This window comes from Eretmochelys imbricata, chromosome 3 (genome assembly GCF_965152235.1).
Source record: "Eretmochelys imbricata isolate rEreImb1 chromosome 3, rEreImb1.hap1, whole genome shotgun sequence".
In the NCBI taxonomy this organism is placed as follows: domain Eukaryota; kingdom Metazoa; phylum Chordata; order Testudines; family Cheloniidae; genus Eretmochelys; species Eretmochelys imbricata.
The window spans coordinates 14,105,780-14,127,759 of NC_135574.1; the positions used below are offsets into that span (position 1 = coordinate 14,105,780).

The 21,980-nt window shown below is 45.8% G+C and overlaps 2 protein-coding genes across 2 annotated transcripts in view; one reads left to right on the forward strand and one right to left on the reverse strand.

Annotated features, from left to right (window-relative positions):
• Positions 1-2,991, forward strand: part of LOC144262519 (cytochrome P450 2K4-like) — a 45,597-nt gene extending 42,606 nt beyond the window's left edge. The window contains exon 9 of the mRNA XM_077812384.1: positions 2,790-2,991. Coding sequence (XP_077668510.1) covers positions 2,790-2,914 — 125 coding nt within the window. The 3' untranslated portion in view covers positions 2,915-2,991. The remainder of the gene's footprint in view (positions 1-2,789) is intronic.
• Positions 1,980-19,447, reverse strand: LOC144262520 (cytochrome P450 2K1-like). Its single transcript, XM_077812387.1, has 10 exons — positions 19,360-19,447; positions 14,051-14,162; positions 10,032-10,194; positions 7,432-7,581; positions 6,789-6,949; positions 5,608-5,781; positions 5,371-5,512; positions 4,414-4,598; positions 2,987-3,128; positions 1,980-2,225 (listed from the first exon to the last, which is right to left on the reverse strand). Exons 1-10 carry the CDS (start codon positions 19,365-19,367, stop codon positions 2,038-2,040), a joined length of 1,425 nt encoding a protein of 474 aa, XP_077668513.1. The 5' UTR covers positions 19,368-19,447; the 3' UTR covers positions 1,980-2,037.
• Between the last annotated feature and the right edge of the window lie 2,533 nt (positions 19,448-21,980).

Sequence of the window (21,980 nt, forward strand, 5' to 3'; positions counted from 1 at the left end):
AATCCGGAGAGATGTCCTGACCAGACCAAGCCAGAAAGCAGGATCCAGATGATACCTCTGGCTAAATTCCAAATGTCACCTGAGATATAAGACTTTGTTTCCCTGGGGTTACTGTATCCTACGCTTTCCCTATTTTATTTTTTTCCTCTCCCCCACTCCCTTTTCCTTCTGTCTAATAACCATCTGTTTTAGTCAGCCAAGACTGTATATTTTACAACACTGCTGTAAGCCTATGACCAGAAGGAGGCAGCTAAAAGCAATGCCCTAAACAGCCCAATACTGATACAGGTTTGCCGGGTATGTCCCTGGCTTATAAGACCATTTGCTGAGTTTGTGTTTCTCCAGCAGCGAGGTTGCAAGTGAGAGTCAACACCAGAGACAGAAGCTGCATTTTCTCTCCTTGCTGTTCTTTTCTTCCCCCTTTTCATGTGTATGGCTTGTTTGTCTTCTCAGAAATGGAGTTGGACTTTAACAGCAACAACAGCTCCAGCCCGTCTCAACTGATTTCTACTCTTCCCCCCCAAAAGTAGTTATTGCCATCTGCAATATTATTTAAGAGACTATCAGAGAAGAGGGGTATGTGTGTGTGCGTGTGCAGGAGGGGAGTTCTTCTTAAATACTCCCTACAGCTAAAGGAACAGGATCAAAGGATATTGTTAAAATAAACCTTACTCAAAGCATTTGAATTGTAATGTATTCATGGTGTTTCCTTACCTTTAATAAAAGGTTTAAAAGAGTGTGTTTGCCATGGTACTAAACAGGCTGAGGCCTCTGTATAACAAATGCCAAACGTTATACAACACCGTATAATATTGGCCAGGGATAGGAGCAAGTTAACATCTGTGACTCTTTGGGCCCATATGCTCCCTCTAAATTGATACAATAGATGAAAACTACTCTATAAATGTAATACATGATTATTAGATCTTGCTGTAGTACGTGGCTGTTCACTGCATCCTAAGTGCCCCCTCATGGCTAGGATTGCCTATGTGGCTACCCTGTCTCTATTTCCCCTTCATCCTGGCCCCTTTAAAAACCTCACACAGTCCCCAGGGACCCTCTAAACTCAAGCCTTTAATTGACTCTTCACTAGTTCTCCTCAGTCTGCCAAAAAACCACAACTCAAACATCCAGACAAATACAGTTTTTCAGCTCATCTTTCCTTCTTTAAAAGCCAGTCACAGGCTTTATCTGGCTAGGGCTCTGCAGAAGTCCAACTTGCTCCTCAGAGCAGCTCCTTCCACCAGCCCCAGCTGGCTTCCAAACAAAAAGTAGGACAGGCCCCACTACAGCTTCTTGTGGCCTTTATATTACAATCACCTAATTCCTCTTTGGTGGGGCTCATCTCGTAATCAGGATTGTCTTGGGCCCAGGCACTCCAGCCTATGGGCAAGCCACCCAGTTACACTTGGGACTGTGGTGAAATATTTTACAATGGCTGAATAATAACTATAGTTCTGGGCAATGATGATTGCTGGTTTGAAGAAATGGATCTTTCACAACATTGCAAGAGTTATATATGTTTTTATTGTTTTCTGGTAGAAATTAGCAGGTTACTAATGCAGTGTCTCTCATGCGGCCATGAGGGGGTTTTCCTGCAGCCACAACAGCCTCCTGGGCAGTGATGGGGCGAGAGGGGGAGAGACAAAGAAGCATTGGCTTCAGCCCTGGGGTGCTTGGGAGGTGGGCTTCAGGATTTAGGGAGCCTGGCTGTGCAGACCAGGGCTCCAGCCATGGGGCTTCAGGTGCCAACACCTGGCTTCTGCCCCCAGCTCCGGGCTCTGGCCACTGGTACTGACCCCAACCCTGGCCATGCAGCTCCTGACCCTGTCAGGCACTGACCCCCAACTCTGACCATGTGGCCCTGGCTTCAGTTCAGGCTCCAATCCCTGGCTCTGGCAGCATAACGCCGGCCCCAAGCTCTAACCGGTTTCTAAGACATAGAGTAAAATGCTGATAGGTCACATGTATCTGGGAGGGATAAGCAGTAGGACAGAGTGGGGTTGAGGTTGTGTGACTTTCCCAAGAAGCTGTAGTTTATCTGCATGGCACAGCACAGATCTTATGGGGCATTGGGGGCGTGGTAAACCCAACTGCTGGGGTGAGGTCCAGGTCTGAGCTGGTAACTCCAGGAGGAGGATGGAAAGTGAACCTCTGCAGGAGGCTTGTAAAGAAGAGGAAGAGCTCCATTTTGGCAAGAGTCTCGCCTGCACAGATCCTCCGACCTGTAACGAAATTCACCAAGGATGGAAGGATTTCAAAAGTAACAGCAACACAACAGATTTGAGTTTTAACTCTAGGAAAGAGCTGTAGATAAGCGCTTAGCAATTATGAGCTAATTCATCCTCACAACACCATCTCAGAAAGCAAGTGTTATCACCTCCATTTTACAGATGGGAAAATATGGCATAAAGTGGGTAAGTGACCTCTTTGAGGTCACACCGGATGTAACAGGCAAAGGAAGGACTAGAAATCAAAAGCTCCCCATTCGTAGTACCTTGCTCAGTCCACCAGACCATAAGGTCATCCAGGCAAGCTAGTGCCCATATGCAAGGGGACAGACAGAACCTCCTGAACAACCTAAAGGCTGGAATTCTCTCTAAGGACCATTTTAGCTTGCTCAAGGAATGGCAATGACAGGTTTTGGCAAGAGCCATCTCCAGCTCTCCTTTGGCTCAGGGTCAAGAATCCACAGCCACTAAGGTTTCAGAGTGTCTGGTTCTGGATTTTGGTCCATCTCTGGAAACAATGTGATTTTCATGCTTAGTCCTTTCATGTCTTTTACTCAGCAGGGATTGGAAGTGCAATGGAAGTAACAAACTCAACCCACAGAGACAAGGAATATCTAGCATTGCTCCGGAACAGCACTGCGAGAGTTTCGCCCAGCCCTTCCTTGAATGCAAAGGCAGACTGAGATCCAACATGATGCCTTAGAAGGGGGAAGACACAAGACAAAGGCAAACTGCTGTCCTTGAAGGGAAGTTACCTGCTGAAAAAGGCATGAATGCCTCATTCTTCACGAACTTTCCATCTGTGCTGAGGAAATGCTGAGGATAGAATTCTCCAGGCTTCTCCCACTGAGTCTTGTCACACAAAACAGAGGCCAGTAAGGGGATGATATAAGTACCCTAAAAAGCATCACAAAATAAAAATTAGAACAGTCAAAACTTTTCCATTGAACTGTGATTTCAACCAAAAAAAAGGTATTTTGTTGGCAACAAAAAAATTTGTGGAAAAATTCCATTTTCGGCAAAATTTTCCCCAAACTGAAATTTTTTACTGATAACCAACATTTTTACTAAGAACTATTTTCGAAAATATAAAATTTTCACAAAAAAATTATTTTTAATCCCAGAAACAGCTTCTTTGTTTTTTTCCTGGAAATTTCTGTGAAATTGAAAAAAAAAACCAACCCTCAATTAAAAATAAAATCCTTAAAATAAATAATAAAAACATTTGCATTTTTCCACTAGCTCTAATAAAAATATAAAATTGACGATAAACTGTGAGCTTCATTCAGAAAGATAACAAGCCAGATCATCAGATGGTGTAAACTGGCAAAGCTGTGCTCACTTCATTTGCACCAGCTGAGGATCTGATCCAGGAACAGTATCCTGCAGGTATATCCATTCCGGGGGTGCCCAGAGAAGGGCTCTTTCCACTTCTCACCCTGCCTTCTTAATATTTCATGTCTTCATAGCTGACAAACACTCAGGACAGCACCCCCCTGCCCTCTTTCCCATAAACATGTCGGAGGTTTGATCCAGAGCACTGCAGACATCACTGCATGTATTACTTTATGGTTTGTCTTATCTGAGCCCAGCAGCTAAGAAGTTTAAAGTTTGATTAGTCTGTGGATGGGAATTGTCCAGATTAAGTCAAGAATGCAGCCAGAAGTGGTGTGGCTGTCTTCCTGTCCTATGAGCCAGAACTGATTGTGTTGGGTAGGAGGTGGTGGTGTGTTGTTTGGGAAGGACTCAGCTTCAGTGAACTCATCACCACGTGTGAAGCCAAAGTGCTCACAGAGCATTCAATCTGCTGTTAGTTTCATGATAGAACATCTTTAGTTTCTCTTAAATTAAAGAGAAAGGGGAATATTCAAAAAATGTCCTCCCTTCTCATCCAAATCTGCTTATGTGATTGTGTGTCTCTCTGGGGTTGTGCTACCCCAGTGAGGAGAAGGGCCTACTATCTTATCAAGAGCTATCAGAGTAACTCCTTTAGCTCCAGTTAGATGGGCTAGAATTTTTGATGCTGAAGCCCCCAGGTTCAATCCCTACTGATCACCATGGTGTTTATGTGCATGAGGTCATGTGATTTCTTGTCTGGAGGAATTTAAATAATGCATTGTTATTCTGTTTTAATTGGTGAGTTTAAAAGTCCCGGTAATTAAAGTACCTCTTAAAAACTTACTTTAGGAATAACATAGCCATTAAGTCTGACATCCTCAGTAGTCTCATGAGGCAAGCTCATTGGCAGGATATTAGCAAACCTCTGAATTTCATGGATAACTGCGTCAGTATATGGCATTTGTGTCCGATGTTCATAACGAAGCTGGGCAGATCCTATAACTCTTTCGATCTCTTCGTGGACTTTTTCTGAACAATTAAAAGAGAGTGAAAGCAGGTGCTCAGATACTATGGTGGTGGGAACCCCTATGAGAAACTAGACAGAGAGAAGAAAGCATAAAACTGACACCTGCTAAACAATATAATCGACACTCTTTAGGACACAAACATCTTATTTCTAAAATGCTGCTGCTGACAACCTTAGTTACCAAGGCTGAAATGGTACAAGGCTCAGATGGGTAATTTGGGAGCAGAGGTAAGCATGCCTCTTCTAGCAATGCATAGTAGTAACCTACTGAGTGCAGAGAAGATACTGTCTCTGTGCAAAGGGTCGGGCTTTTGCTTTGAGAGCTCGATCCTGTGAAGTGCTAAACATCCTCAAGTTCCACTGATTAATGAGAGTTGAGTGTGTGCCGCATCTGCTATGATCAGGCTCTTGAGGTTTACAATACACTGTGGTCCCTCCCATCCTTAGTGCAGTCTAGGATTTAGGGAGACCCTGTGTGGGGACATTAGGCAGCAAAGAGTGATTTAGTCAGAGAGCTAAATGACCAGGGAAAACTCCAGGGCCCTCTCTGAGTGTAGCAGCCTCAATAAAGAATTCCCTTTACTTTCATGACAGCCGAGTCTGTCTTCTCCCTACTGCAAGGGATGACATCATGCCAGAGGTCTTGCATTTGAACATGGGTGAGGACTGTTGTGTCTATATGTGTATGGACATAGTTTGTACAAAAGCACACTCAGTACATATAGAGCAGAGTAAGAGAAGTGATGAGTAGTCAGAAGGGCTCAGAAATCTTACTCTGAATAGCTGGGTATTTCATCATAAGCAAAAGGCCCCAGCGGAGTGTGGTAGAAGTTGTTTCCATCCCAGCCGTGAACAGATTACTCACCAGGCTTTGCAAATTCTCATTTTTGAAATGGGAATTGGGATTATATATTTCCTGCAAGTACAAAACTCTCCGTTAAAGTTTAAAGAATATTGGTAATCAGGGAAAATCTGCATTAACCCCCTCTACCTTTCCCAGCCCATTGGTACCTCCTGCTGCCTGACGAGAAAGGCATCAATGAAACTTCTCTGGTCATTGGGATCTAATTGCTTCAGGTATTCGATGAAAGTCTGCTGAATAAAGGAGTACAGTTCTTCCATGTTATTAAAGACAGTCTTGTGATTTCCTGGTAGGAACCCAAGGGCGGGAAATATATTGAACACCTAAAGGAAGGGAATAGCACAATTAGCCAAAGGGAACACAGATTATAGTGGTTAACAAATCATTCATGATCAGCCTGTGGCTTTACAGTAATAGGTATTGGGTTGATAAACATGGTCTTGTAAATAACAGGGCCTGTTTCTATACGCCTTCCACATGCAGATCTCCCATTGAGATTAATGAAACAACTCTTGGAACTCATCTCCTTCTTCTTCTGCTTCTTCTTCATATGGCTGGTGTAGATGTAAAGCAACCACTATAATTTTACATTCAGGAGGTTAAGCCGGCCAGGCTCTTGGGATGTGTCTATAACCTTTGTGCCCTAGCACTTTATGCGGTCGCTGCCACTGATGCTGTTGTGCGGATGATAGCAAAGGTTGGGGAGCTTGTGTAGGGCGGTCACCAGCCTTTTAACACCTGTGTCAATTGACTTTTAGAAAGGGTATAAACTCTCACGCTTGGGGCACAAGCCAGCCAGCTAACTGATGGTGGTGAGGATTATGGGCAGGGTTTTCCATGGACAGGTTATTCACTGTAGGCAGGTTATTCCACCATTGCCCAACATAAGGGTTTCTTGCTTGTTCCCCTGGAGCATCTGGGGCTGCTTCCTGTTAGAGATGTTAGAGCTGCTCAGCAATTTTTAGATGAAATGGTTGAATCAGAAAATCCCAAATCACTGAAACTAGAACGTGTCACAGAAGCCTATTGTTTCGATGACATTTTCAACAGGAAAGGTTTTGCAGCTCCAGAATGAATTTTTGGCCAACCCTCAAGGGGATGGGGGCGGGACACAAACGATTCCGCAGAATAGCCAATAGCCCTGTGTTTATGGCACTCGTGCAGGATATGAGAGACCCAGGTTCAAATGGCTGCTTTGCCTGATTCTCCCACACCCGAGTTGAGGGCTCTAATCATTGTGCTATTGGATAATCTGGGATTAGGATCTCTCTCCTTTGGAAACATTTTGAAATCCCAAAAATAGACACGGGATAAACCAGACTAATATTACCGTAACCATGGGACTCCCACAAAGCCGGACACTTTCATTAATTAAATAGATAAGCCTGATAAACTTTGGGTCCTCGTAATCAAACCGGTGTCCGAGCATTATCGACACAATGACATTGGAAACGGCAACATTCATCATCTTCATGGTGTCAAAAGGACTTCCTAAAAAACATTAAACAGCAATATCCATCATTTTGTTGGTAACCAACAGGTTTCATACTGGAAACCATTGAAATAACAGACCGCCCCTGCCCCTTTTGGGATGACTTGCATTCCTTGGGGCAATAGAAGGGAGCAGTCTCTGGACTCATTACACCTTTCCCATGTGTCAGATCCTCAGGTCAAACTTCCCTGAGAGTCAGTCTGAGATTTGCCTCAGTGAGGAACTGGACCATTATTTTTTAGGTTAATCCCCCAGCACCTTCCCCTCCCACCCTTTACACAGCGACCAATTGCTCCAACTGGTTCAGGCTCCTCCCCTAAGTTCTGACTAGTTGGAATCAAAGGCAAGAGTCATGACTGAGTTAATTTCCAAGTGAGGTGACTCCATGAGGGTGGGAGAAAGGGGGCTTCACAGGCCCAGATGTGGTTAAGGACTTTGAATGATTACCAGTGTTACACTACGAAGCTCAACACGTACTTACCTTTGCGAGATTCAAAATCCTTTATCAGATAATCACATTCTTCCAGGATTTTGTTCTCAATGGTCCTCCTGCCCATACCAAAATCCCGTAAGGTCGTGAGAGTGAATCTTCTCATCACTTTCCAGTTTTCACCATGAGCAAAAATAACACCTGAAATATCATTCCTTAGATTTGAATATGAGCAGCCAGTGTCAACTAACCTTAAACGTCCATAATGCTCAGCCTCCCAAACACCACAGGTTACATTTTCAGAGCAGTCCACAGCAAGTCATTATTAATCATGCATAAAGAGTAACTCGATCGCAAGGGCTGCTTTGCTTTCAACTTCACTTGGTCATGCATTGAGTTACGTGGCTAAGTAAGACAAGCTTGTACTCAACCCTGCCTCAATGCAGGGGCTGGACTAGATGACCTCAAGGTTCCTTTCAGCCCTACATTTCTATGGTTCTATAAACTTTTATGGGGAGATTCACAAAGGTACTTAGGGGCCTAATTCCCAATTTTAGGCTCCGCTTAGATCCTGCCAAACCCCGTAAGTGTCTGAACTCATTTGGTGCCAAAATTTGCAGGATAAACATTCCCTAGGCTCCCATGTTTCTGTCTCTTTCTAGGCATCTGGACACGTATCTCCTGCCTAAGCCCCCGTGCAATCCATGAACTGGGGTGTTCACTTGCCTATCTCACATTTTGATCCCAATAAAAGAAGCAGAGGTGATGGTCACGGTACCCACCTTATAACTTTTAGCCCCATAATTCTAGCACTCACCTGGGATGTGGGAGACCCAGTTTCACTTCCCCTCTGAGGCAGAGAAGAGATTTGAACAGGGGTCTGCTACCTCTCAAGAAAGTGCACTCACCATCCAGCTATGGGATAGTCTCCTTCAACCTCTCCTGTTGAAGCTGTTCCACTTTGAATAATTAGAGTCACTGGAGCAGGGGGAGTGGCCCCTGGATCCCCTGGTTGAGTGCCCTGACCACCAGGCTAAGAGACATTCATTCTCTCACTCGCTGACACAAAGACTCTTCTCAGAAGTGGAACAGCCTCAGCAGGAGAGATTGAGAGCCCTACTTCAGAATATCCCATCGCTCAGTGGGTTGAGCACTCTCCTGAGAGGTGGGAGATGCCTCTCCCAGTCTTTTGTTCCCCCTCTGCCTTAGGAGGGAATTGAACCTGGGTCTTACACATCCAGGTGAGTGCTCTAACCACTGGGCTAAACGTTATAAGGTGGGCAGTGCCACCAGCACCTCCTCCTCCTGCTGTTTTGTGTGGATTGTACTGAGACTTAGGCAGGAGATAGGTGTCCAGATGCCTAGAAAGATGCAGACACATAGGAGCCTAGGGTCTGTGAAGGCAGGCACCTAACACTGAGTTACACACCTAAGCTGTCTGACTCCAGGAGAGGGGTTTCTGCTTGCGGATTGCTAGCACAGCTAGGTGCCTCCCTGCAGCCCAGACTTAGGAACCTATCCCAGTGAAGGGGCAGGGCTTAGGAAACACCCCTCTCATCAACATCTCCCACTGGCTAATTTAGGCAGTTCCCTGCCTAGCATGCTGGCTTTTGTGAATCAATTGTTAGGTGTCTAGTTCTTCCCATTCATTGTATAGGGAACCTACATGCCTGACTCAGGTTTTGTGGATCGCAGTGCTGTCCCTGTGATTTTCTAAGTGACTAAAAGTTAGGTGTTACTGCATTCTGCTTTGCAATGCCTATGATGGTAGCAAGCAAGGATGGCAGCTGCAAACAGGGAGTTTCTTGGGCCGGATAGGAAGAAGCTGGGAGTGAGGAGGGTACTCAGCCACTAAGGAAGATACTGGGTAAAGCTTAGCAGTGGCGTGATCAGTGCAGGGTTATCAGGGAAGCCTGTAGCAGGGGGTGGCCTGTTAAGAAGAGAAAGCAGGATCTGGGAGGATGCAGGGAAAGCCAGGACCAGGGAGGTGAGTTCAAAGAGGAAGCCTTGAATGGAGAGCTATCATATGAGATTTAAAGGCAGCAGCCTCACCGGTTAGTCAGAGAAACCTGTTGCGTCCCTGCAAAGCTGTCAGTCATGGAGCTCTGCAAAGTCCAGGCACTCCGTTGCCTCTGGGGTTATTGGAAAAGAAAATAGGTGGGTTTAGAGTACACGTTCTGCAGTGCAGACAGCCAGGAGTAGGCAAGCCTAATTTCTTTTCTTTGAGTCTTTTTGTAACTTGCATGGGTTTTGTGGTGTTTCCACACTGACGTCTGCAAAGGGTAATGAGATGGTTGCCTCCAAGTCTTCCAGCTCCTTTATTTTCACCTCAGATTTAGTTTTGTTACCTTACGTTACATTTACTGGGTCTCTATCTTTCACCGATAGACAGGGACGGACTTACTCCATTGTTTAATAATGCCCCTTTGTATATCTCCTGTAACATTTTTGTGTCAAGTCCCCAGTGTCTTGGTCTTATCTTTGGAAGCAACAGAACTGCTGAATGGAAGTATACAAGTAAGAATGTATGCTCTCCAGACTGTTCTGATTTCTCAGCCCTGCAGAACACACCCCTGACAGAAGAAGAATGTTTCCAATGGTCAGAGCATAAAACAGTCTTATCATTAGGTAAGAGAGAAAAGAAATCTCACCATGTCCTCTTGAAATTTTTTCAAATATTGGGATTCTAGGCCTTTCCACAAACGCATCTGCCTGGTTCACAAGAGCCTCCTTCACCATCTTGTATCCCGACAGCACCACCATTTTCTTGGGTCCCATCTGAATGCTGAAGACTGGGCCATATTTCTCAGACAGCTTAAATATGGGGGGAAGGGGGGGGAGAAGCATTATATGTTTCCATGCTACTGTTATACCAACTGTTGGGTTTCAATTGATTTTAAAACATACAAGCTAGAGCTGGTTTTTTTTCTTCTGCCTACAAATATAGCTGAATGAACAAGTGCCAGGTTCAGCATCCAGACAGGAGACCGTTATACACACTGCTGCTCTTTTGCTGCTGTTTATTTTGTTTGGAAAAAGCATTGTAAGGTTTTAAGTTTTGCTATAATATGGGCATAGAGCTTAAGAATGCCTAGTACATAGAGTGTTCGATGCCCACTGAAACAATCTTTAATGTACCCTCACGACATCCTATGAGGTAGGAAAGTGCTATCAGCCCATTTTACAGGCAGGGAACTGAGGCACAGAGCGACTTGCCCAAGGTCACACAGGAAGTCTTTGGCAGAGCAGGAATTGAAGACAAGTCTCCAAATCCTAGGCTAGTGTCCTACTTATTGAAACATGGGACCAGGCTTTGCACTAATGTCTATGACAAACTTACCATGTACATTCATTACCTTTGTAACCCTGTAAAAAAAAACAGGCTCTACAAATGACACACTGCTTGGCTCCCTGGGAATTGCCCTCAGGAGGGAATTATGTAAAGGATTACCTATATCTGGTTTTACCTGCATACAGCAGTTACAGACAGTATAATGGGCTACAGTATACCATTAGAGCTGGACAGGAACTTATTTCCTTTTCACACATACAAATTTGACAAAAATGATTTTTATTGACATTTTTCATTTAAAAAAATTAAATTTTTGATTAAAACAAAACAATTAACAATAAATGAATTATTTTGTAACCAACTTTACTGAGAGTAGTTCTTTCACTTTGGCCTTGAAAAAAATTGACAGTGTATCAGTGGTTTTACTTTAGATGGGCTTGTTATTGTTATTATAAATGGCACCAAATATATGCTCCGTGCTTTGAAGACAAATAAGAATACAAGGTGCTTTCCCTGAATAGCTGACAATCTATGGCTCCAATCTTGCTTTGAAAGCTGCTTGTGCAGACCCTTCTATCTGCATGGACTCTCATTATTATTAATCATCAGTGTTACTGTAGCATCTAGGAGCCCCAGTCAGGACCAGAACTTCATTGTGCTAGATGTTGTACAAACACAGAATATAACAATGGGCCTTGCTCAAAGGGGCATAAAATCTATGTACCACTGGGTTCAGCATGACTTCATGGGCACAGGGGTCTGTGCTAGCAGATCCTGATGCAGGATCAAGGCCCAGATAGACAATGAAAAGATGAAGGATGGGGCATGGGATACAGCAAGAGGCAAGTGATGAGATGTGACTGTATCAGGCCATCTAACGTAAGCTCTTCAGCACACGGGCTGTCTCAGAAGAATGACCATACTGGGTCAGACCAATGGTCCAGCTAGCACAGTGTCCTGTCTTCTGACAGTGGCCAGTACCAGATGCTTCAGAGAGAATGAACATTCCTGGGCTATTTTGAGTGATCCAACCCTGGTCATCCAGTCCCACATTCTGACAGTTGGAGGTTTTGGAACACCTAGCCCACGGGGTTGTATCCCTGGCTATCTTGGCTAATAGCCATTGATGGCCCTATCCTCCATGAACTTATCTAATTCTTTTTTGAATCCAGTTATGCTTTTGGTCTTCCAGCTACTGGATCTCATTATGCCTTTGTCGGCTAACTTCACGGACCCCCTATTGTCAGAGACTTTCTCCTTGTGCAGGTGCTTATAAGCTATCAAATCGCCTTTTAACCTTCCCTTGGTGAAACAGACCAGCCTTCTTTGGTCTCTTCTTTTATGATGTGTTTTCCAGACCTCCAGTCATTTCTGTTGCTCTTCCTTGAACCCGGTTCCATTTGTCAGCACACTTTCCATTTGTCAGCAGGAGCCATGGTGGGTTGGATGTGGGCTGCGGGAGGTAGTGGGGCCCAGGGATGATGGAGGAATGAATGCAGGGCCAGGAAGGCAGAAGGACCAGGGGCAATGGGGAGGGGGTTGGATGTGAGCTGGGGGAGGCAGCAAGGGCCACTATGCCGAAACCAGCGCCTGCTGCCACACAACTGGGGCTGGGGATCTGCACCCGGGGTCAGCAGCCAGGGCTGGGAGTTGGAGTGTGCGTCTGGGGATTGGTGCCCGGGCCAGCGGCTGCCACCAAGGTTTGGGGTTAGAACCCGGGGCTGGGGTCGGTGCCAGTGGCCAGAGCCCGGAGCTGGGGGCAGGAGCTGGGTGCTGGCACCCAAAGCACCATTGCGGGTGCCCTGGTCTGCGCAGCCAGGCTCCCTAGGTCCTGCCTCTGGAGCCGCCTCCCAACCACCCCGGGGCTGAAACTCCCATAGCTAGAGAAGAGAACTGACCTTCCTCCTGCAGCGTTGTCCCCTTCCCACCTGCCATCCCCCGTCTCCAGGGCCTCTGCCAATGCTTTGCCATCTCCCCCTCCCCCATCACCACCTAGGAGGCTGTCATGGCCACAGGAAAACCCCCTGGTGGCCGCTTGAGAAACACTTTCTTGTTAACTGCTTGAAATGGGCCACCTTGATTACATTGGCCTCATTAGCACTACAAAAGTGATCTTCACCCCTTCTTGTCAACTGTTGAGAATAGCCTACTTCGACCTTAATTGAATTGGCTTTTTAGCACTGACCCCCCCACACACTTGGTAAGGCAACTCCCATCTTTTCAGTATTTATACCTCTCTACTGTATTTTCCACTCCATGCATCTGATGAAGTGGGATTTAGAGCACAAAAGCTTATGCCCAAATACATTTGTTAATCTCTAAGGTGCCACAAGGACTCCTTTTTCATTTTGCTGATACAGACTAACACGGCTGCCCCTCTGAAACCTGTCACTTCAGCTCAGCCATAGAGCACTTGCCTCACACAGAGTTTGCGGTGTAAGACCCCAGAGGGGCTTATCCCCAGTCATGCCCACCTGCTCCTGCTGCAGGCAGGGGGCTTACATGGGCAGGGCTCCATGGCAGACTGCATAAGCGCACCCTCTGCATGGTCCCTTCATGTCCATCCCTCTGGTTTAGCTTGTATTGCAAGTATTGTTAATTATTATCACTAACAAACTTTTCTGTCACATTCTCTCAGTGATGTGTGACAGGCATGCACAGCGCTGCTTTAAGATATGTTGAGTGAAGCCCAGCACAGATCAAAGTTCTAGATAGGCTAGATAAACATACATACAATTCAAACACTGGATTAGTCTTTGCCCCCGGGCATGGAGTGGCTCTTCAGAGACCGCTTCAGTTCAGTGGCTGAAAGTGCCCACATGGCCATAGGGCCCTTACACAGCACCTCTGTGTGAGGCAGGAGGACCCCAGAGGGGCTTATCCCCAGCCATGCCCCCCCCCCCATACCCTGCTCCATCCAGGCAGGATAAGTTCATCCTCCTCATTGTCCCTTCATGTTTACCCCCCTTACGCGGGGTTAGCCTGTACTGCAAGTATTGTTAATTATTATCATTAATGAACTTTTCTGTCACATTCTCTCACTGATCTGTGACAGGCTTTAAGATATGTTGCATGAAGCCCAGCACAGATCAAAGTTCTAGATAGGCCAAATAAACATACATATAACGCCAGACTGAAGGACCTGATCCCAGATTGGCTGAAGTCAATGGTAAGTCAGTGATCAGTGCCTCACTGACTAGCTAACTCTTAAGCCATGCTACCCTTGCTTTGTCTGCGTTAAGCATTTCCCCTCGCAGTGCGCACCGCTTCTAAAAATGGGGACTCCTGCATTTTACTTAGCTTGCATTTTTCCATCTGCCATTTACAACTCTGAGATCAAGTATAGCCTGCCCAGTCCATCCCATTCGAAAGTGTTACCTCAAGCAAAGTTCGGTAAGGTCTCTTCAGGTTCAGCTGGTGTACATTTCCAAGGACGGGTAAAGGTCTTGGTCCTGGGGGGAAATTCAGGCAGGCTCTCTTATTCCAGCCCCTTTTCACAGTGAGAATAGAAACAAAAGTTACCACAAACAGCAGCAGTATGACAACTGGATCTGCCAGCGTCATTTCTTTGGGATTGATATCGTACTAGTCAGGAATTTTCCAAAAAAAAATTATGGGAAGAATGCAACCTAATCCAGCTGTGTCCGCAAACAGAGTGATCAGCTTTGTTAAAAAAGTCTGTACATAGTCTCTCCCTATCCTATGACGCCTAGCTTAACCCTATTATTGCTGGTGAAAAATCATTCATTATGAAAACGTTATCTGCAGCTCCTTCCTTTGAAAAGTACTGTGGACAGAATGGCTGGACATCCTGGTTTACTGGGATTATCGTGGTTCTAGTGAAATTGGGGTTTAAGCAGAACAAAGGGACATCTGTCATGGCATGTCTCATGCAAACCTGGTCCTATATTAGCTCACTTTCTGCTGGCTGCCACTTGGCTATCAATCATAGCCACAGTAATCGCCCACACATCGCCTTTGATGAAAGATAGTGACTATAGGGAGTGGCGAGATATGTGGGATGATGTTGTGACCATACTCTCAGTTTGGATGAGAAATGATCCTTGCTCTAGAGTTGCCACCAGCTAAGGAAAAAAGTTAAGGAACTTGTGTCCCATTAATGTTTTAAATAAATTGGCTAATTTGCATATTGGAAAAGAATTTGCATGCAGTCAGAAACTTCAACTTTAAAAACATGTGAGTGTGGATTTAATAGTGATGGAGTCATCATCCTGTTTCATCCTTGTGTGGGTGAATGGCACTGTCCCCTCACACTCTTCATCCTGTCCACCCTTTTGTGCATCCCTCCCCTACGAGGTGGCCAGAGAAATCCCACAGTCACTGAGTTGGTAGGCTGGGAGCAGCAGAGAAAAGAGAACAAAATGTTTTTAAAAGGATGTTGTAAAATTGGAGAGGGTGCAGAAAGGAGCCACAAAAATTAGTCAAGGGTGGCACACACACACCCCTCTTCTCTGATAGTCTCTTAAATGGTAATAAACTACTTTTTGGGGAGGAAAGAGTAGAAATCAGTTGAGATGGGCTGGAGCTGTTGTTGCTGTTATTAAAGTCCAACTCCATTTCTGAGAAGACAAAACAAGACATACACATGAAAAGGGGGAGAAAAGAACAGCAAGGAGAGAAAATGCAGCTTGTGTCTCTGGTGTTGACTCTCACTTGCAACCTCGCTGCTGGAGAAATACAAACTCAGCAAATGGTCTTATCAGCCAGTGAGAGACCTGGCAAACTTGTATAAGTATTGGGCTGTTTAGGGCATTGCTTTTAGCTGTCTCTTTCTGGTCATAGGCTTACAGCAGTGTTGTAAAATATGCAGTCTTGGCTGACTAAGTCAGATTGTTATTAGACAGAAGGAAAAGTGTGAGGAGGGAAAGGAAATATACATAGGGAAGGTGTAGGACACAGTGGCCCCAGGGAAACAAAGTCTCATATCTCAGGTGATGTTTGGAATTTAGCCAGAGGTGGTATCTGGACCCTGCTTTCTGGCTTGGTCTGGTCAGGACAGCTCCCCAGATTAGGACAAAGAAGGCACAAGGGTGTCAGGCTAGATACTAGAGTCCCAGGAGAGGGTTGAGGTGGCAGCTATGATGGTGAAGCTCATTCCTTTTTTTTCTCTTGTCTTTCACTCAAGTAGCGTACTCCTCTGTCCATATTTTTTCCTCAGTGTCTTTACTTTTTTTCAAGAACTCCAAATGGCAGTGAGTGGTGTGTGGAATAGCCCATCCCCATTATTATCCACCAGTTAGGCCTAATTGCCAGCACATCAATTTTGGTTCATTGATTTGTGGTCCCATGCTTGGATCCCTAGGCCTCTTTGTTTGGACTAATTCAGTCGGTCTCCCTATTGCTCCTTTTCCCATCAACAATTTTTGGTATAGGTTGTAATGGGTATTCATCACACTTTTCCTGAAGGGATTAATGCAGGCTAAGAAGAGGGCCAATTAACCAGACAAGCCACACCTGAGGGGAACCAGGTGGTTTAAGGAATCCCCTGACTGACTGAGGGAGCTCAGCTGAGGAGGGAGTAGCTAGGCTGGGTTTATAAATGTCGGAAGCCCCTCGTAGAAGGAGTGACAGGGAAATAGGCTGAAGTCACACCCTGGGGGGTAGGGACTGGGAGGTATGTTTGGTGGCTATAGAATTAAAATAGGTGACAGATACTCCCTGGGAGGAGGGAGTTGTGAGGCTGGTGAGCCCCGAGAAGTGGGGAGAGCTAGATGGTAAGGTAAGGCATCAAGGTTCAGGAGGGTGCAGGCCTTGGCTGTTGATTAGAGGGTCCCTGAGTGGGAATCTGAAGTAGTAGGTGGGCATGGGTTCTTCTGCTAGCCTGAGGTGGGGAAGTGGCACCAGCTAGGCAGCGAATGAGAAGGCTGCCTGAGGCCATTTGTTAGGAAAGGTTTTGATACCCCAGAATAGGGAAAGATGCATAGTGACCAGGGCGGAGGGCCAAGTCACAAAGAAGCATGTGCAGTCACATGGACGGGGGAGAGAGAGGTAGTAGGATGTGAAGCAAGCAGCAGAAGGGAGCATCAGCCCTGGAAAGAGCTAATCTCCAGAGAGGCCAGGAGATAGCATCCCAGCAGTGAGTGGACTCTGGGGGTTATTGTGTCACCATGAACTTGTATTGACTTTTCCCCACAGTCAGGCTCACAAGTAAGGTAAACCTATAGGCCCAATTATTACAACATTCCCAAAGCATTTTACAAACTGAAACACAACATCTTTGGGGTGCAGGGTAGTAGCTAATATGTAGAAGACAACACCATTGCAGAAAGAGGGGAAATTTAGGATTTGTCCTGGTGTATTTTCCCATTCTCATGCAAAAAATGCAATGAGATTTTTTTTTTAAAATGGCTACATGTAGAACCACTCATTACCTTCAATAGAAAGTACTCGTGAGATTTGGCCCTAAATTGGACAATACATCACAGACTTCCAGCACGTAATACGCTGGGTGACCAGATGGAAGTGACATCTCAAAATTATCTTTGTATTCATGCTGGCATTGTTCGCAGATAAAATGTCTTTTAAAGGATGGACCCATATTAGCTTGTTGCTGATGAGAATTCATTTGAATGTAACATCTGAAAGAACCAAAAGCCATTTCTTTTGCATCACAGGAGAGAGATCTTTGCAGCACCTGAGAACTGCTCTTTTGATTAACATTCAGCATATTTTTATCTTTGATGTCTCTTGGGGGGATGTAGTTAAATCAGATGTGTCCCAAATACACAAAGGGAGGCTGCTAACATAAGCATTGTATTAAATATACCATTCAATTTTCCCACTGCATTGTTGCTAAACTGTTGTAGGCCCAACGCAGGAGTTCACATTCCTAGGTACTGTGAACATCCCCATGGGCTCTGTTAACGCAGGAACCAGTGCCATTCATTGCTTAATCATTGCTAGTGTGAAACGATGAGCATGACAGTCATGGAGCTGCTGTGTGCTAATCTATGGAGTGATAGAACGTAGTTATTGAGAGACTGTATAATTTATGTTGTGGTAGTGAAATGTTTACTATACAATAGTGGCTGTGGGAAGAACAAACAGCCAAGCAAAGCAATACAGGAGCTTCTCAGATAAGAACACCTAGACATACACTTGGCCCATTGCCTTTCAAGTGTAAGCTTCAAGGATCATGGCTCCTCTGCCTCTGAGTTGTAAACATTGTTCTGCCAGAGATAGATTTACCAGATTAAAGGGCATCTCTACACTACAGTTAGGAGGTGTGATTGCAGCACATGTAGCCATACCAGAGCTCTCCTAGATCTTGCTAGACGAAGGCTAGCTTGAGTAACAATAGCAGCAGGGGCAGACAGCCACACTAGCTGTTCCTGTATGTACCCGGACTCGGCACGCTCACCCCCCTATCCCACCTCCTGGCTGCTGTGATTATCCTGCTACTGTTAGTCAAGCTACCTTTGATCTAGCTAGACTGAAGCTAGCTCAGGCATGTCTACGGGAACTGCAGTCACACCTCTTAAGTGCAGTGTAGGCATATCCATAGTGCCTTGCCCTGGGAAGGGGAGCAAGTCTCCAGGGCTGTCCAGAGAATATCATGGAGCTCTGACAGGGAGGAGAGAGGCTGAGAGACAGAGTGGTTTTGCAGAAGCGTCTATAGGAAGTTTATCTTCCACATAGAGTCTGTAGTAAGACAACCACCTGGTGAGCTAGAGAGGCATATAGTGTGCCTTATTATTAAAGACCACTTTTCTCTGAAATGCTTTTGTTCTAAATAATACTTTGCTTGAAGGAGGCTGTTTGGTCACCACTGTCATTGCCCCCAGAGGGAACAGAACTATAGGGTCTGGACATGTCTGCTGAGGTTGATACACAGGGGACTGCAAGCCAGGGCCTGGTCTGAGAGTGGGAGAATCATGTTATTTTGCCCCACCCCCCGAGACAAGTGACAGCCCAGGGCCTGAGATCTAGATGGGGTGCACTTGAAGAGGCCAGGAGGGGTCAGAGGTCTGGTTTGTCCAGTAACTGTGGGTTGGTCTAATAAAAGATGTATACTCCAGGACAAGATAGGCGATCTTATAAGACAGTTCGCTTAACTAAAGGAATTGTTTTTTTTTTAATAAGAGGGAATGCAGGGGAGATGAACTACAATAACAAAATGCTAGACTTAAATCCATTCCTACCTTTCTTTGATTTGCTGAACTGAGATGCCGTGAACAGTTATTAGCGTATATTAGATTGAGAGATTTTTAAAGCTAGAAGAGGGATTGTTATGATCTAGTCTGATTTCCCATATAAGGCTGTAATATTTCACCTAGGTACAGTGGAGGAGGTAAATGAATACTCAGGAAACCAATAACTTATACCGGTGCTTAGACTATAGGTCAGGGCTGGCTAAAAACCAGAAAGGCATGTGGATGAGTCTGAAAAATTGGCAGGGCAGACATTGAGAGTTCATGCTTTTGGACAATGATATAGCTGGTATGTTCTCCTCCAGGACGTTACCCTGAACTGGAAAGCCCTGGCTATGTAACTTATTAGCTAACATGGTGGCAACAAGACGGTTATAACCTTTCCTGCGGTGCTCAGGAAGGGTATAACTGTGAATCATGGTGGCAAACTGATCTGTCAGACTCCAGGAGACAGGGTGTCTATTGTCATCTAGCACGCAGATGCTGGGGAAGCAGTGAATGAGGTTGGCAATGTACCCTGGCATTGCTCGCTGCCTCCCCGTGACCAGGTTTCATTCAGCAGGCTGGTATGAGAGACATCAAGGTAAGCCAGTCTTGGTGCAGGGTCCATCCTGGGAGAAGGAATAGGAAATGCATTAGGCAGAATACTTCATCCTTAAGCCACTGAAGCAGAATTAGAGCCATCTTTCCCAGTTCAATGGCTTTCCTGTTCTACTTCAGAAAAGGAAACTAAAGAGCGGTAGGCCAGGCTAGAGATTGGAGGATTAGTGCCATTGCTGTATGAGAAGTCTAGATGAGAGGTCCAGTCCTTATCTGCCAGGTGCCCAGGGAGGTGTTATGTCTGAGTCCTGGGACTAAGCTTGTAATACAGAGGTGGGCAAACTGCGGCCTGCGGGCCATATCCGGCCCACAGGACCGTCCTGCCTGGCCCTTGAGCCCCTGGCCGCTCCCCTGCTGTCCCCCCTCCCCCACAGCCTCAGCTCGCCATGCTGCCAGTGCTCCAGTGGCTCGGTCTGGCCGCAGTGGCACAGCGGCTGGCAGTCCTGGTGCTCCAAGGGGGTGGGGGAGTTGGAAAAGGGGCAAAGGGTCCTGGAGGGCAGTCAGGGGACAGGGGGGTTTGGATGGGGGTGAGGACCAGCATGTGATCAGGGAACAAGGAGAAGAGGGGGTTGGATGGGTCAGGGGTTCTGACTGGGGACAGTCAGGGAGCAGGAAGTGGGAGGGGTTGGATAGGCGGTGGGGCCAGGCTGTTCGGGGAGGCACAGCCTTCCCTACCTGGCCCTCCACACAGTTACAGAGCCCTGCTGTGACCCTCAGGCCAAAATAGTTTGCTCACCCCTGTAATATGTGCACATGATGTTTTAAACGGTTTTAACTCTAGCAGTTCTTAGTACAAGAAATGCTTGTTGGACTGCACCACCCATGATCCTTTAGAGGGAGTTGAGGACCTGATTTGGAGAGTGAAAAAAAAAAAATCAATCATGGTTACCAACACACCTCAAGGTCTGCCTTTCCTTAAAAATTAAGGCCCTTAATACACACACACACACACACACAGTGCCTCTCACTTCCTGGAGTTGCCTCCTCACTCCCAGGCTCTTCCTCATTCAGCCAGTTTGTGTCCCAATGACCTACCATTCTGCCTATTGTGGCCTAGTAGATAGAGAATTTGATTAGGACTGAGGAGACCTGGGTTCTATTCCCAGCTCTGTCATTGGCCTGCTGGGGAACCGTGGTCAAGTCACTCCACTTCTCTGTGCCTCAATTTCCACATCTGTAAAGCTCTTTAAGATGGGGTCTCAAAGTCATCTGCAGTCAGAGAACCTCCCCACTGTGGCCTGCGGAGGAGATGCACGCCGGCACATTGCTGGCAATGTCTGCTACAGGTACTGCCCCCGCAGCTCCCACTGGCTGGGGGAGAGGGACATCACTAGGCACCGGGCAGAGTCAGCACCACTTCTCCTCCCGCGCGCCCCCTCCATCCCCCGCCATGAATATAAACAAGTCAAAAAAATCGAACACACAACTATCTGATGCCCACCTTGCTGCAATCCTGAAGGTTTCAACTGCTCAGTCACTGAGGCCAAACGTCAAACTGACAGAACTGAAGCGTTGCCAGGTGTCTAGCAAACACTAAAACCTCTGGCAGGCGAAGAATTGTATAAAGTTGTATGACCGTTTTATTGCTAATAAATTCAAAATAAAAATATAATATAAACGTTTTCTTTTCTGAACACCATCTTCAGTGACATTATTGGCCTGCTGGGAGGATTTGAGGACTGGTACTAGCCCTACGGTAAATTGAGTTTGAGACCCCTGTTTTAACATCTAATGAAAAGTGCTAGATATGAGCTAAGTATTATCATATTTATTGAAAATAGGAAGGATGTGATTGGACATACTGAGTTCTGACGTCTGGCAGCATGTCAGGGTCTGGGAGGATAAACATCTGGAAAGAGGATAGTTTCACATTGTTGGTAGGTCTAAACAAGTCAGTGTTGGATGCTTCATATAATCCACCCTGGAGCCCTGTGTAGGCAAAGATAAATAGTGACTCATTTAAAAAAACAATGCACATGGAAATAAAAAAATCAAAAAACAAAGCTTGGATTCACTATGAAGCTGTTTGCACATCTGAAATCTTCAAAACCCTCTGTGTTACTGCACTTTTTTCTTCCCCATTCAATACATTCTCCACAATTTCATAGATGTTAAAGCCAGAAGGAGCCATTATGATCTACTCTGACCTCCTGCACAATGCAGGCCTGAGAACCTCACCAAGTAATTTCTACATCAAGCCTGTAACTTCTGTTAGAGAGAGCACGTCTTTCAAAAAGACATCCAGTCTTGATTTAAGGATTTCAAGTGGTGAAGAATCTAATCTACTATATTCCCAGGAATCAGCCAAGTCACCTACTCTGCAGGGTGTTGGAGAGTGCAAGCCTTGCTACTCCCTTCCCTCTCCAAGTTGACACCACCTAAGAAGCTAAAGGAAAGGATTCAATCACAACAGGCTCCACAGTGCATTTGCTCTTCTGGAGCTCAGATTAAAAAAATGTTTTGATCTACCTCTATCTGCTGCCTGGTGATGACAACTTTGAAATCTGGCCATGAATCCACCACCACTTCCTTCCCGA